The 14,492-nt window shown below is 39.2% G+C and overlaps 1 protein-coding gene across 2 annotated transcripts; it reads right to left on the bottom strand.

Moving 5' to 3' along the window:
- Window positions 1-2,581: 2,581 nt before the first annotated feature.
- Window positions 2,582-14,092, bottom strand: LOC115675920 (MADS-box protein SVP-like). Of its 2 annotated transcripts, none has more exons than XM_030598734.2 (9): window positions 13,951-14,092; window positions 13,374-13,579; window positions 4,954-5,032; window positions 4,638-4,699; window positions 4,446-4,545; window positions 4,299-4,340; window positions 3,685-3,726; window positions 3,427-3,584; window positions 2,582-2,824 (listed from the first exon to the last, which is right to left on the bottom strand). In XM_030598734.2, the coding sequence occupies exons 2-9, from the start codon at window positions 13,553-13,555 to the stop codon at window positions 2,812-2,814; spliced, it is 678 nt and encodes a 225-aa protein (XP_030454594.1). In that variant the 5' UTR covers window positions 13,556-13,579; window positions 13,951-14,092; the 3' UTR covers window positions 2,582-2,811. The 2 variants fall into 2 exon arrangements, with proteins under 2 accessions (XP_030454594.1, XP_056173374.1); XM_056317399.1 differs by having other exon boundaries at window positions 13,374-13,574; window positions 13,951-14,088.
- Window positions 14,093-14,492: the final 400 nt, after the last annotated feature.

The raw sequence follows: 14,492 nt of genomic DNA, 5'->3' as shown, positions 1-14,492 counted from the left end.
GATTGAATATGAGTGTTAAATGGGTTCACAACTTGCTTAAATCTAATCCACCTCTATGACTCCCTCTTCACTTTTTTTCGATCTTGTGCTCGCTCCGTTTAGCAATATGGATCGAGTTGAGTATAGGTAACTAAATTTGTATTGCATGAAAATTGATCAATTTGGGTCGAACCATTTTCGACCTGTCTAACCCGTATGATAGGTCTCGAAACAGGCAAGGAGAGGCTGGCAAGGAGAGGCTACATGATGGAAGACTACACAAGAGCAGGGCGACAGGGATCGACGCTCACTTGCACGACTCCCTCACTTTGAGAATTTTCAGTTTATTTTTTGAAAAAAATTACGGTTTAATTTTCAACACAAAATGACATTGTGTTTGTGTTAAACGACGTGGCTTTGGGTTTACCACGTTCCCATCTGTAGAGAATGGACAATCGACAGCCAAATTCTGTATGCAAGAAACAATCTCTCGAGCTCACGTGTACTTCGTCTCCAAATCGACCGACTGCAAAATTTCGAGAGTAATAATCAGTTCGCGAACGGATATCTAACAAGTCGCGTCGCCTGAAAATGAATGCCAACCATAGGAGAGAGCTTAATGACCTCGGCCCTAACCGTAGCAACCGCATCGCAGGCTTGAAAAATGGCTGAATGTGATTTCCCTCCAGGCCATATAGCCTCGACTTTTCTCATTCTGCTGATTTGAGTCCACTAGTAGAATCACCTTAGCCCTGTCTCTATCCTTGCACTGTAAGCCAGCAAGGTGATGAACACATCAGTATATTTCTTTTTTGTGAAACGATGCAACTCCGGCAACGGTGCTGTTCCTTAGAATGAACAAAGATAACAGTTCACTATAGAAATTCGGAGAGCTGGCCAATAATTTGAGGAACGCATCCACATATTAATGTCTTGAGACATCTCAGTCTGAAGCCTGAAGCCAAGACATAGCTACCCGATCAAACATCTTGTCGGCCAACAAATATCATTTTCTCGAAACCAAACGAATAAATTTAAACGATGCCGAAGGAAAAAGCAGAGCCATGGAGGGATAGGATCTCAGATAGGTTCTTTGACAAACGAATATTTGTGCGACAACCCATTACCCATTTGAAGATGATTGTTGTGGTGCAGTAAATGAAGAAAGTAGATCATGTCGCAAAGCACATACATGATGATGAATCGACCACTGGTAACAGCATCGACCAGAACAGATCGTATCGAAAGCTCTGATGGTATTTACTAAAGCTGCAATTATCTTTAAGAACGTGCATCTTGTCGGACCAACTCCACTACGAGCATTTAGAAGATTCCCCCTGGTCAAGAAATTAGAATAATGTGCAAGTAGGAAGAAGTGGAGTAGCTGTTAATCACGCTAACAAAAGGCAATTTAAGTCTATACCTCCTCGCCAAACTGATGCGATGGTAGAGCAGACTCTGGTCAAGGAACAATGACCACAAGTATGCAAGCAGACAGTGGGAATGTCCACATAGTAAGACATTAAATTTAGAAAATCGTGATTGAAGCAATGACATTTACATAAATAGGCCCTTTTCAAAGAGAAAAATTTTCAGGAATTCTTTCCAGATACTTTGAATAAGCCTAAAAGAAGTACCTCGATGGAATCAAAACAACAGAAAATGTCTAGTTTTAATCCCTAAACTTCCTGTCTAGCAGCCCAAATCAAGCAGAAATTCGCAAGCTCTAAGAAAAGGAAGGTAACGTAATTAGCTTCAAATGGGAATCATCACCAAACATTTCACATTGACACCTCCTCACGAGAAAATAGTGCGAGCACGACATTGAAATTCAAGAACTAAGTCGAAAAGAGATTACACCAGACAAACATCTGCTTGAGATGAACTGAATCAATGCACATCCAAATAAACAGCGTACTTACCGAGCCGAGAGACATTGAGCTTCAAATCGCTCATTCACACATCAACCTGCCATCGACTTGTTGGCATGTTGTTGAATGAGGCAAGCGAGACAATGAAGAGGAGTGAGAAAATGGTGGGAAACAGGAGGAGATTTGCCGCCCTTCCTGATTTCTCACCTCGAGAGCTTGAGATTGGCGTTTGCAGTATGACTCACCATCCCTGCCGTCTGGAGTTTCAACTCGGAGAGAGAAGTCTGGAGTTTCAACTCGGAGAGAGAAGTCGGAAGGGATCTACAACTCAGGTCAAAATGCAAATCAAACGCAACCTAAGAATCAACGATTCGAATGGATAGAGTACAAGGCAACGACCCAGCTGGAGCAATGGAAGCTAACCAAAACAATGAAACGCCAAGAACGAGCAACAAACTAGGGTTTCGCAACTTTGGTACGTGAAAAAGGAGTTTCGGAGAGAGAGAGAGAGAGAGAGAGGTAGGTTGTCTTAAAGCATCGTAGGCTTAGACCATAATCAAAGCTGCAGGTCACCAAAAACCGCAGTCATTAGTTGACATGGAACTGCACTTTGCAAGACCGCAGCCAACATACGACGTCTGTCCATGCGGTTTTCAGAAGGTGCATGGAAAAGCCAAGTTTTGTCATAGCGTACGTTCATGCTTTGATAATACGGAACTTTCGCCAAAAAGTGGAACCAACTACATAGTCATATATATTGGCTAAATATTTAGCACTCATGTTAAAGCATACAATACAACAGATCAAAGCTTCAGGGAACGGAACAAGAGTTACAGGCGATATCACACATCCGTCAAGATAACCATTAACGGCGCATTCCGTTATTGTACACTTCCAAGGTTCTTGTAATAATAAGAGACTGAGATCCCTTTGAATCATCAGTTGCTCTCCAAGTTCAGCTTCAGAAAGGAAGCCTGCAAGAAAGTTACAAGCCAAATTATAAGCAAGAAGAGTAACTACTTATAATTGCAAAATGATCAAAATGATCGCGTAAAGCTTCGACGATGTGCGTCTTTTCATCCTAGGGGAAGAGATTATATCTGCCTTTCATGTTTTCTTAATTTAACTCGTGACTTGATTTATGGCATTGGATTGATGGGAAACAGATATAAATCTTGCGTGCAAAAGCACTGACTAGCTTGCAGTGAATTGAAGACGACTCACTTTTTTAACCATGGAATGCAATCTATGTGGGAGGCATTATACGTAGCTAGGGTTTGCTTGAGCCTGTCTCGTTGCTCGCACTATTTTAGCAGTTTGGTCCGCAAAGTATACATCTAATGCCCATTTTTCTAGAGCGCATGAGGACCCGACCGAATCACAAATCTCTATCTGCTAAATCTATTAATCCACCTCTCTTTCGATTCCTAACTTGAAGACTGGAGTAGTACTTCACCGTCGAGCATACTCCCGTTGTGAATTTGAACCGGTTAATTTCAGATATAAAAATCATATCTTACACATCAAATTAAGTGATGTCGATCAAAGATGAAGTACAAGGAGAGTAGCGTTGTACCCAAGTTTGAGGGATGTATCAGATCCATCATCTTCCAAAGGAGGGCCGGAATTGCAGCTGCACACATTGGTGGCGGACTCGGACGACACCCCTTCCTCTGGAACTGCGACATCTGGCTCCGTGACAATGTGCCGTTTTCCTTTGGTCAACATAGTCATCTGAAACATAACTGAGATTGATCAGCCAATTCCTTTTTCCGAATGTCTACAGTCGAATATATAAGGTAAAATAAAAAAACACAGAACGAGAGTGACTAACTTTCTGTTTTAATATCTTGTTTTCTTCAATCAACTCCGCTCCCTGCATTCATCAAAACGGCGAAATGATAGAAGTACTTTACAATAGTAAAAGCACCCAAACTGTCGGGAAGATCATGCATAGATATCAGCACCATGGAAGGGATTGCATCATGTTAATCTTTTCCTGCACTTGTATGACGTCTTGTACCAAAATAATTCAGTTTGTCATTTTGTTATGACAATTAAAGCATACTGAATAATTGATGGATATAACTTGTCGTACCAGAGCTATCACAGCGGTTGTTGGTTAGTCAATAAAAATAAAAATAACTTTGTGGCCAGTTACCTTCTTGAAAATATAAGGATTTGCCAAATATTCTGGTAAGCCTGGCAATGTCATGCATGCTGATCTATTGTTGAAATTTTATTAGCCCCGTACTTTGACATAAGCATCTTCATCAGACACATTCATTTTACAAAGACCAGCGTCCTAAACTAAGTTCATACACATGGCCTCGAAATCAATTCTTCAAAATAATTCCTTCATCTGTATTTCATCTATATATACTGAGTAAAATGCTAGATACAGCTTTAACAAGTAGCAGCTCAAAATCACTTGATGCACAAACTGACCTTTTTCTCTAAATCAGTGATCTCGGTCCTAATTTGTTCATCCTGTAAAAAAATAGATAATACAACTCCAGGTATCATCACGAGATCAATATGCGTATGTTACATTAAACTCAATGGAGTGAAAAAGAGACAATGATATCGCAAAACCTTAGTCACCAGCACATGGCTAAGTCCAGCTTCAAGCATTTTCTCCAATTGCTGCAGCTCCTCTATATTCAGTCCTTGAAGATCCTCACCCCTCAATTGCCTGTTACAATGCAGGAGCCAAAGATCCACAATTGGAACGCAAACAAGTATCAAGACAAGTTCCTCGTGTAGGCCAATTGAAAAAATGCATACCTGAGTCGATGGCTCTTTTCTGCCACTTCCTTGCTTAACCTCATGTTATTGCTATGCTCCAGCTATAAAATGAACACGATTTTAACCAAAGTGACATTTTATGATGGTTAACTCAGAAAATGTCAATACAATTGCTTGGACTTCATAGGTAAATTACAAGACACCATTCTATTTATGTGTTTTGTAGAGCATCTTCACAAAAAAGAACTGTCAAGTTCATAACACATCATTCCCAGTAGTATTACAGTAACATCATACACCTCTCGGTAGTCAATCAGAAAATAGAAATTGCGAGCTCAGATCTTAGAGAGATTACCTGCAGCTCAAGAGAAGGTTGATCCATATTCTCAAGATTATTGTGGTGGAGAGTGTACCTCTCAAGAGTGTCCTTCATGCTTTAGACATACATGGGAATAATAGGCACGTCACTCCTTTAGTCATAATCAACACTAGGTCTACACATATGTAACAAACATTTCCAGAAAGAATAGCATGTCATCACATGCTGAGAAGATTAATATCTAGTTTCTTTGAACCTCCAAGTAACTACTTCAGGAAACGACATACATTCAAACTCAAGCACAATTAGTCACAAAACTATATGTATTTTAAACCAACAATACACAGTCATTCCAAACTTTGAAGGGCCTCCTTCACGCACTTATCCTATCAATGAATGCTAAGTTTGCAAAAGACCGATCAGCACAACTATGACAGTATGTGATCTGGTAGATTTTAAGTTTGTATTTAGTCTATTGGGTCAAATTCAAGACTCAAGCAAAGTTTGCCACACCACTCAATAAAGAGATTTTGTAAACTAGTCAGAGCATACTACTCATTATTCTATCCTATTTGGACGAGGACTCACTCAAACTGGACAAGCTCAACTTGGGACATAAATCAGAACAAATAGAAAAGAACATGGCCGTACATAGGACTTGTGTCTGGTTGAAGTTAACAACAAATCTCCACAATATGGAAAAGTTTCTCCACAAAAAAAGAGCTAAAAAATGAGTATCATGGATCCTCTGTGGGATTTTAATCCTTTGAGCAAAAGGTGTCTGGTCATTTAACTTAGGGTTCTTTTGGAAACTAAGTGTGCTGATGGGCAATGCTTTGGTCAAGATTGGCTCTATAGAGGTCTTTCTCAAACACACCATACAATTGTAATTTACTAACGTGCAGACCTCATCTACGACTGAGCATAAATGAAACTAATTGTAACGAGCAACTAATCATCTGCCACACTATGCGAGAATTCTCAGAGTGAAAAGTATTCACCAATACTTTGGGTGCGGTCACTAGTAAGATATGCGGAAGTGAAACATGGTTTACGATCAACTAAAACTTCTCACATCTGCTTGTGGACCAGGAGCATAATTCATATTTAATATTCACAGGTATGTAGAATTAGCACAATCAGAATTATGGTGGAGCAATCACAATTTGCATTCACTGCGTTCAATAAAACTCATATTTATCCTTTCGACAAAGTTAAGCTGTTGGAAAAATTGGTAGTGGAGAGCCGTCTGGTGTTAAACTGATTACTTAATACACAGGTGATCCAAGCTGTAAGCCATTAACTCATAGCTTAAGCTGTTGAAACTCGTGAACCTCAAAAAAATGTATATCAGCAACCAAGAATCGGTTGCATGCATAACAGCATGATTGCAACGATTGTAAAAGACTAATAAAGACAAAATATTTGAGAAACAACTCTGATCAATCATATCAACCTACTTAAGAAACGCTATACACATCAATTCTCAAGGACCAATTACTCTACAGTGTGACACCTCTTGACTAATGTTAGTAGTCTATCAACATAACTGTGATCGTGTGCATACACCAAGGTCTTCTCAGAGCAGCAATCCTATAGCAGTAGTTCAAATAGACTCCAGATTCATGACAAGCAACCAATCTTCATGTTAAGCACCCACAATGTCGAATGAAGATAACTGTATCTTAAATTAGTTAGACAGAGATCACACAGCTATGACAAAGCTCGTAAGTCGAAATATACAAATATGGGTTGCTACTAGATCTGGCATTGGGAATATCATGGCTGAGATCATTCTTTCATCTATCGCTGAGGAGGTGTTATGATTTTTATGCGAAGTTTTTCCCATGGTCATTCTTTAATTCTTCCTTCCACCTATGCTGGACAAAAACAAACACGAGTTCCCACGACAAGTATACCTAAGCAAATTTTTTGGTCGAAACTTAAGCAAAATCACTATCAATGTAAGTCTATCTTTTTATCCTAATTATATCAGATGACATACCAGCATGTAACACTCAAATTTGAAAACAGCCCCGATTTTCAGTCCATAAGCATGAGAATTGTGGCTAATTTTCTTGATTTGCATTTTCCTTTCTTGGCAAGCCATTAGGATGATGTTCCTTCAAATTGATCTTATATCTATTGGAGACTGTGTGTCTTCATATTCCAATGAGACAACTCTCTTGACAGTGTATGCCCGCTCAACTGATGATTCTATTGTTTTACATCATCGATACAGCTAGTACATCCCTTGAACGCTAATGTATGTGATCAGGTAAGCCAAGTAAAGAGAGATCCATAAGTTGATTGATGATTTCTTGAGAAATGTGACCATTAGAAGTACCTGTCATTTATTATTGGTTCCATCACTTTCGCTGCATAGTTGAGAGAGATTCCTGAGTGTACTTTGGCAGCAAAGTTCACTCACCAGGCGAACAAAGTCCTTTCATCTAGAGCTGTGAAAATTGGCGGTCAACGCAACTTCCACCACCAAGTAACGTTTTTATAAACTCCTTGCTTTTACGATGATTGAAATGTGATAATACTAATTAGATTCATCCTAAATGAAACGGCACTGACTTTCATTATGCCGTGCCCATCTCTATGCAGGTCTGCATATGTACATTTTGTTACCTCCAGTTCAACACTCTAAGATTTCACAAATTACAATCTTATTCTCGACAAGCAGAGCTAATTCAGGCTGTCAATTGAGGTCAATGACAAGTAAATTCACGGAACAACATCGAAGCAATTAGACTGCTGCGTACTATCTTGACTTGAGCTATCTTCTTAAGGATATGCTTCTATCAACTTTTCTGAGCTAGTTCACTCACACCAAAGAGGGGGATCACACAACTTCTTTCTGCTAGTCCTAACTTTAATCGCACAAACCGTAATGAGCACCTCCAGATTGTTGCCCGTACTAGTGTTATCTCCAGTCCTACAATGTGCAAGGAAGTTTCACTAAATATTACGTTATATTAATGATTTATTAAATCTTACATTATATTGATGATATCCTGAAGTCACATTTGAAGGGAATTGAAGATAGGCAGTATCCTTATTCGGAAAAATAGTCTTGATTCACAGGGATTCATGCATTAGAGGCCACATTGCTACTTGCCATTTGTTTATTACAGTTGAAGCCCGATTTGGGAGTCACAAAGTTGGCTGGAGCTTTAATCGGAAATTTGACCTGCACAATTGATTCCCGGTTACGGCATCTGGATTTTGTTCTCAGATTGGTCTTCCGATACTTAAGTTAGTTTTTGTAGGAGAGAGATAAAGCTTCTAGAGCCCTGAGGAATATGAAATGGCCAGCCTCTACATGTGTGTTCAGATCACTGTTTATAGGTACCTCTTTTAGTGGGTTACTAGGTGATACTTAATAGGGAGTATCTTTAGATGACAAGTGGATAAGTGGCGTGCGCATTACCCTTAGGGATCAATGCATGTCCAGTCTCTCAGATAGTGATCGCACCGTTATCTCCTTTACCAATGAGGGGATTCCAACATAGTGTCTCGTCAAGTGTTTCTTGCCGAGCAACTCGGATCCCAAGATTATGCTTTTGGGGGTCTACCGGTCCAGCCATATTTGTTTATCCGTCGGTATCAATGGAACACATGCCGGGAGCCAATTAGCCGGTCAAAAGCACCACTATCAATTACTTTTGCTTTAAGACAACAATAGTTGATTTATTTATTGATTTTGGAGTAAATGTTTGTTTTTGCCTTTCAAATATATAAGGCAACTTTGCTTCCCCTTAAAGTTTTAATGTATCGGCCAAACTTTAAAAGATCATGAAAATTTTTCAAGAAAACTTATAAGTCGATATATGAATGTAGTGAAAGTTTCTAGTGTTTTGCATTAAAAAAAATCAAAATTTGTGAACCTTATTGTTTTAAAGAAAAAAAATTTAAATAGAAGTCAATGTAGACACATATATTTCACACTTTATGAAATAATCATGTAGCACATCTAAATCCCATGACTAATTTAAGTTATTAAATACCTCAATTTAGCTGATAAATTTATTTTTTAACAGTAGATATTATGGATTCAAATCCTAGTTCGAAATTCAAATGGTCGGTTTTCAAAGACGAAGAAGAAGGGCAAAACTTCTATTCGTTTATAGGTCATATCTTAATTTTATAACATAAGGAGTGTGGCATCTTCAGTTATATTCTATAGTGTCTTAGCAGAAGGTACATTTTATGTATTCGCAAAATTTATATTATAATTTTCATGTTTCACTTCAAAGATGCAAACACATTTAATCACAAATTTTGTGGCTATATTGATGTCCTTTGGTTGTACAATGTCAACCTTTTTAAATCCAACTTTGAATCCAAAGATTCTCCTAACATAAATTATCGCTCTTTCTTCAAGTTTAAGTTATAGGAGTATTTTATCTTTGCAAAAAAGGTATACCGTGCAAATATTACCTTTGTACCACTGTTTGGTATCTAGACATTTTTGAATACTTAGAGCAGAAGGTCCAAGATTGGCGTTCTTTCTCTTCTGCCTAAATTACCCTTTTTTCTTTTATCGTTTTGCATGTTTGCTAGTGAAGAAATTGAAGGATTTCTTGGAAACTCTACAAGGTTCATTCTCTTTTTTCCTTCTCAAATGCTCAAAACCTCATCCTACACGAACCATTGAGAATTCTGCTATTTAAAGAGTAGAAACTATTGAAGAAAGACCAAGAAATTTTGGCCCATCTTTCTTCCTCATCTCCTTTCTCCTTCTCGTGAAATCTCTCCGTTTTTCCTACTACCTATCTAGTTTTACCTTTCATTCCTGCACACGCTTCCCCTTTGGCTATTTAAACTTTCCAATATGTTCTCACGAGCATAGACTAAGATGTGACTTATAATTCAAGCGTATGAATAAATAAATAAATGGGAGGCAAATAGTTAGATGGATACATGATTTAATACTTAAATGCTTCAGCCAGTAGAGGTTGGAAGGAGTTCCAAAGAAGTTGGATTAAGTTCCTTACTCTACAGGACAAAAGTGGGAAAAGAATTAACGGGAACGATCTTAAGGCATTTGAGAGTACTAGAAAGTGCTTTTACCTCTTCATGAATGAAAAAGCTTTCCAACTATTTTATCAAGCACATAGATCATTCTAGTTGGTGAATAATCATACAAATTTCGAATGACTATGCCCAATATTCGGTGTATCCAGTTGGCTGTTTATAGAGTAAGGGACTTATCTAGATCATTTTGTTCTCATAAATGTTATGTAAGTTAAATATTATTTAGGCATTGCCTATTAGATCTCCTAATGTGATATTTAGACTTCAATTCTGCTAGACTTTTCCAACAAATTGTATCAAAGCTGGATCGTTCCAGAAGATTCAAAAGCAAGATTGATTCTAAGATTAGTTCATAAGAAAAGGGTTAACAAAGATCTAGCACCAAACGTTGCTGAACTAGAAGTGGTAGGCGAGATATCATTAAGTTTGTTGCTAGTCAGGACTAAAATTGGCTTTTGTTCACCCTGAGTTTGTCGGAAGTCGATGTTCTCAAGAGGTCACAAGGGAAACAAGAAGATAAGTGCAGCAAGAAGGACAAGAAAATTGAAGATTCCATTGAGAAGCTATTTGTTGGTTGAACATAAACCAGCTTGCTGAAGCCGATTGAGTTTGAGGACAAAATGAAAGACCCTTGAGACAACCTACAAACTCAATTTGCCCAGACATACTGGGATATTTGTCTTCATATGGTTTAAAAGATGTCGGGTCCGCAGTTAGTGACCGGTAAAATTAAATTTAAAGGGGCGTGCACAAAAGAAAACTTGATTACTTAAGCATATAACAGAGACCGTGTCGATTCATTGCACTTTTTCTTGGATGACTGTATGCATATGATGAGAGATATATATCCTATGTAAGCAGTATGAGTTTTTTATGCGCGCCGGTGTGTGAATATATGGCACTAGATCACTTGACATACGTGTACTTCTTTTGCTACAAGAGAGAGTATATTATTAACATGTATAGTAACCATGTGTAAAGCTTCGATTGGCGAATTAAACAAAGCAAACAACCTTGTGTTGGATGCCATAGTTTACCAGCTATTTAAATAGTTTTACCATACTTCTGTTAAAACTGTAGTAGTCCAAACACTATCCAGTAAAAATAGGTCCCAAGTCATTTAGAGTCTCGAGTAGATGGATTTTTTATAGACCATCAAGAGTTGGATTGGCATTCATAAGAAGTTGGACTACAGTTCTTAGAACTGAATAGCAGTTTCAAAGTTTTAGGGTGATGGAGATCAGTGGCTTTATGCTCCCTTTGTGAACCAAAGAGTTCGGTTTCTATTTCTCCAACACTAACCTCATTTGTTTCTGTGTTTTTCCTTCTTTTTGGGTATATATTAAGCCCACTATAGGTGGTCCTTCTATGCTTGGAAATCCCCAACATTTAAGTTTTCAATATTTGCTCATTTGAAATATCATTTTAATACACAAGTTGATTTAGCATTCGTGACACCTGTGCCTTGGATATCGAGAAGCTAAAGGGAAGGACAACTAGGTGGTGATGGTCAAGTACACAGCAATACGCCCAAAGGGGACAAGCTAAAGCTTTGTTGTAGGGTCTTCACAGGAATCTTTTCAAGGTTACATACCAGAGGATATCACTGAAGAAAGGACTGCCCTCGGCGCCTGTGGGACTTTCCCGATCATCAGTGGCACGTCATCGGTGAGGTCATGGCTAAGCTTAGCATTGGCAATTTTCGACACGATCAATTTACATGACACGTACTTAAGTGTGTTCATATCAAGCTTAAACAAGTTTTGACATAAACAGGATGAACAATTTAAACCCGTTTATAGAAGAATATCGTACATGTCTTGTGTGAGTTGACCTTTTCAACAACAACTGTTTAAATCCGTTTAGACACGTTTGAAAACATATTTAGAAGTTTATATGTGGGTGCTCATGTCTCGAACATGTCAAACGTGTCGGGTAACTCGCTTAATAAACGTGTAATGTTGTGATATTAGAGTCATGCCATGATTGCTTAACGTGTCATATTTAAGTCAAATGTAAACTCGAGACCAGACAATGATGACCCAACATAAACACACGAATTGCCACACTGGATAAGCTCTTGTTAACAAGAAACATCTAATGCACACTCCTGGCTAATTTTATGCAGACCCTATAGACAACTTTAATCAATGATGCTAACATGGTCAATATTACCATCCATGACCTCACTATATAGGCCAGCAAGAGCAACAGCAATATTGACAGGGCCTTAAATAGGCCATGATTACTAAGTTGAGATTTCTCTCTGTCCTTTTGTCAAGCTTTCCTCTCCGAAGTAAGTTCATCTCTGAAAGTGAGATAGAGAAAGAAGGAAAAACCTTTTCTTTTATATACACACGCACCTCTAGGTGACTGGAGCTAGATCTTTTCTCTTTGTCAGTGGGTATATTCTTACTGTGTGTGTATGCCCCCACATAAGATACCATGTGGCTGTGGTTTTTCATGACCTAGAAACCTCGTCTCCTCATGTCTCAAAAGCGATCTATGAAATCATTCGGTCCGATGAAATGATAACTCAAAGTCCTCCAAAACTTTTCAGTCTATACATACGTGTACACTCGCTTAAATGGTCGTATGTATGGACGTATGTATCAGCGACGCACATCATGGGAGGATTTTAGATACATTCTTACACCACCAGATCGAAGGGAAAGATCCTTCCAGAGTAAGAGATAATGTACTCTTCAACGGTTTCCTGGGTTTATATACTGAAGACTGGTTTAGTAACGAGCGGCTGGAATCAATGGCAACCCTAATTTAAGCTCGTGTAGGTCGATGAAGAAGAAGAAGAAAAAGAAGGCAAAGGCCAGAAAACCAGAATACCAAAGTGGGAAACTTTGGCGACTCAGTAAGAGAGAGATGAATTTTTCGGAAAAAAAGAAATCATTAGAATCTTCACCCTAGAGATTTATCAGCATTAGATGGACAAGTAAGTAAGACAAGATTGCATGCTCGAACGGCATCATTCCTTTGATGAGATGCGAAATAGTTAAAATACATAGATTTGAGGTACATATTTTATTAGCCGCTATATAATAGGAGGTGTGAGAGGGACGCATGCATCAGCGCCGCTGGCACTTCAGCCCGAGAGGAGATTTTAAGCTCTTTGATTCTTTCGGTTTCCATAGGACTCATGATTTGCCTCCAGATTTCATGGTCATAATGATTCATGAGCGTCCTCTCTCTCTCTCTCTCTCTCTCTCTCTCTCTCTCTCTCTCTCTCTCAAGCACACACGCACAGGGTACACTTAGACAAACGAAGAAAGACACACAAACACTCAACCTCCGATGGTCAAAATGTCAAGTGAAGAAGTCAAAATAGAAAGAGAAACCAGAAGGAACGACAAAGAATAGAGGGGGAAGAAAAGACAGCAACCCAGATCACATACCTGGAGCTGGAGTACTCGAAGAGCTTGCCGGTGGCCGAGAAGATGACGACAGCCACCTCGGCGTCGCACAGGACCGATAGCTCCCCGGCTTTCTTGAAAAGCCCTCGCCTCCTCTTAGAAAACGTCACCTGCCTCGCCGTCACATTGTCTATCTTCTTGATCTTGATCTTCTCTCTCGCCATATTCCTTGTACTCCTCCTCCTTCACTGTGAACCCAAGAGAGAGAAAACAAAGAAGGAAACTTTATCAAGAACCAGACCATGAAAACCACACATTGTCTCAGCGTACACTGAACATGAATAGGAAAATTGTACAGAATAGTAATGGCAAGTGGGGTTCGATTTTGTGTGGAGGAGATCTTGCAGAAGCACAAACCCTAGACCAAAAAGAGAAGGAACCAGAAAAGGAAAACCAGATCCATTTCCAAAAACAACCCAGAAAACCCACCAAACAGTGACCAACCTCAAAAGAGCAAGCAAAACCAAACCGCAAGACGAGCAAAAAACTTCGACCAAACAAAAAACCAAAGACGAGGAAAAATTGGTGGGTTCTTTCCCTTGTTTGGCTCATTTGTTACCTTGCTTGCAGAGGCGGGCTCAGGTGATGGCCGATCAAAGGCCACGCAGAGACACCAATCCGAGAAAGAATTGAGAGGAGAGAGAGAGAGCGAGAGGGGAGGGAGGGGGGGGGGGGGGGACAGGTTAGAAAAAGAAAGGAAGAGGAAAGGATGGGGCTTCCCTTTATAGCTAAACAGGACTTCGTTTTATTATCACCAGTTTTTCAACATTTTGCCTAAAAAAGCAAGGAAATATCTGCGCCGTTGGAGGCTTCAAGACGATATATAGAATGTGTATCAAGCCTCTCCTACTACCTCCTCCTACACCAGGGCAAGTCACTTTCTGCTCTCTCTCTCTCTCTCTCTCTCTCCTTCCTTCTGGTTCCCATTTTATTTTAATGTTTCTTTTCTTGTAAACCCCCCCGAAAAAGAAAGGAAATATAAACTGTTCCTGACAGTGATGGCGGGGTTAAGGTTTATACTGATTATCAAAATTTTGAATAAGGTTTCATGTTTCGTTTCTTTTTATGTACAGGAGTTCGGGATTCCGTACGGGTGGAGCC

This window comes from Syzygium oleosum, unplaced genomic scaffold (genome assembly GCF_021117445.2).
Source record: "Syzygium oleosum isolate NSW1041296 unplaced genomic scaffold, Sole_v2.1 Sole_v2.13, whole genome shotgun sequence".
Classification (NCBI taxonomy): domain Eukaryota; kingdom Viridiplantae; phylum Streptophyta; class Magnoliopsida; order Myrtales; family Myrtaceae; genus Syzygium; species Syzygium oleosum.
This window is presented reverse-complemented; position numbering and strand designations above follow the sequence as displayed.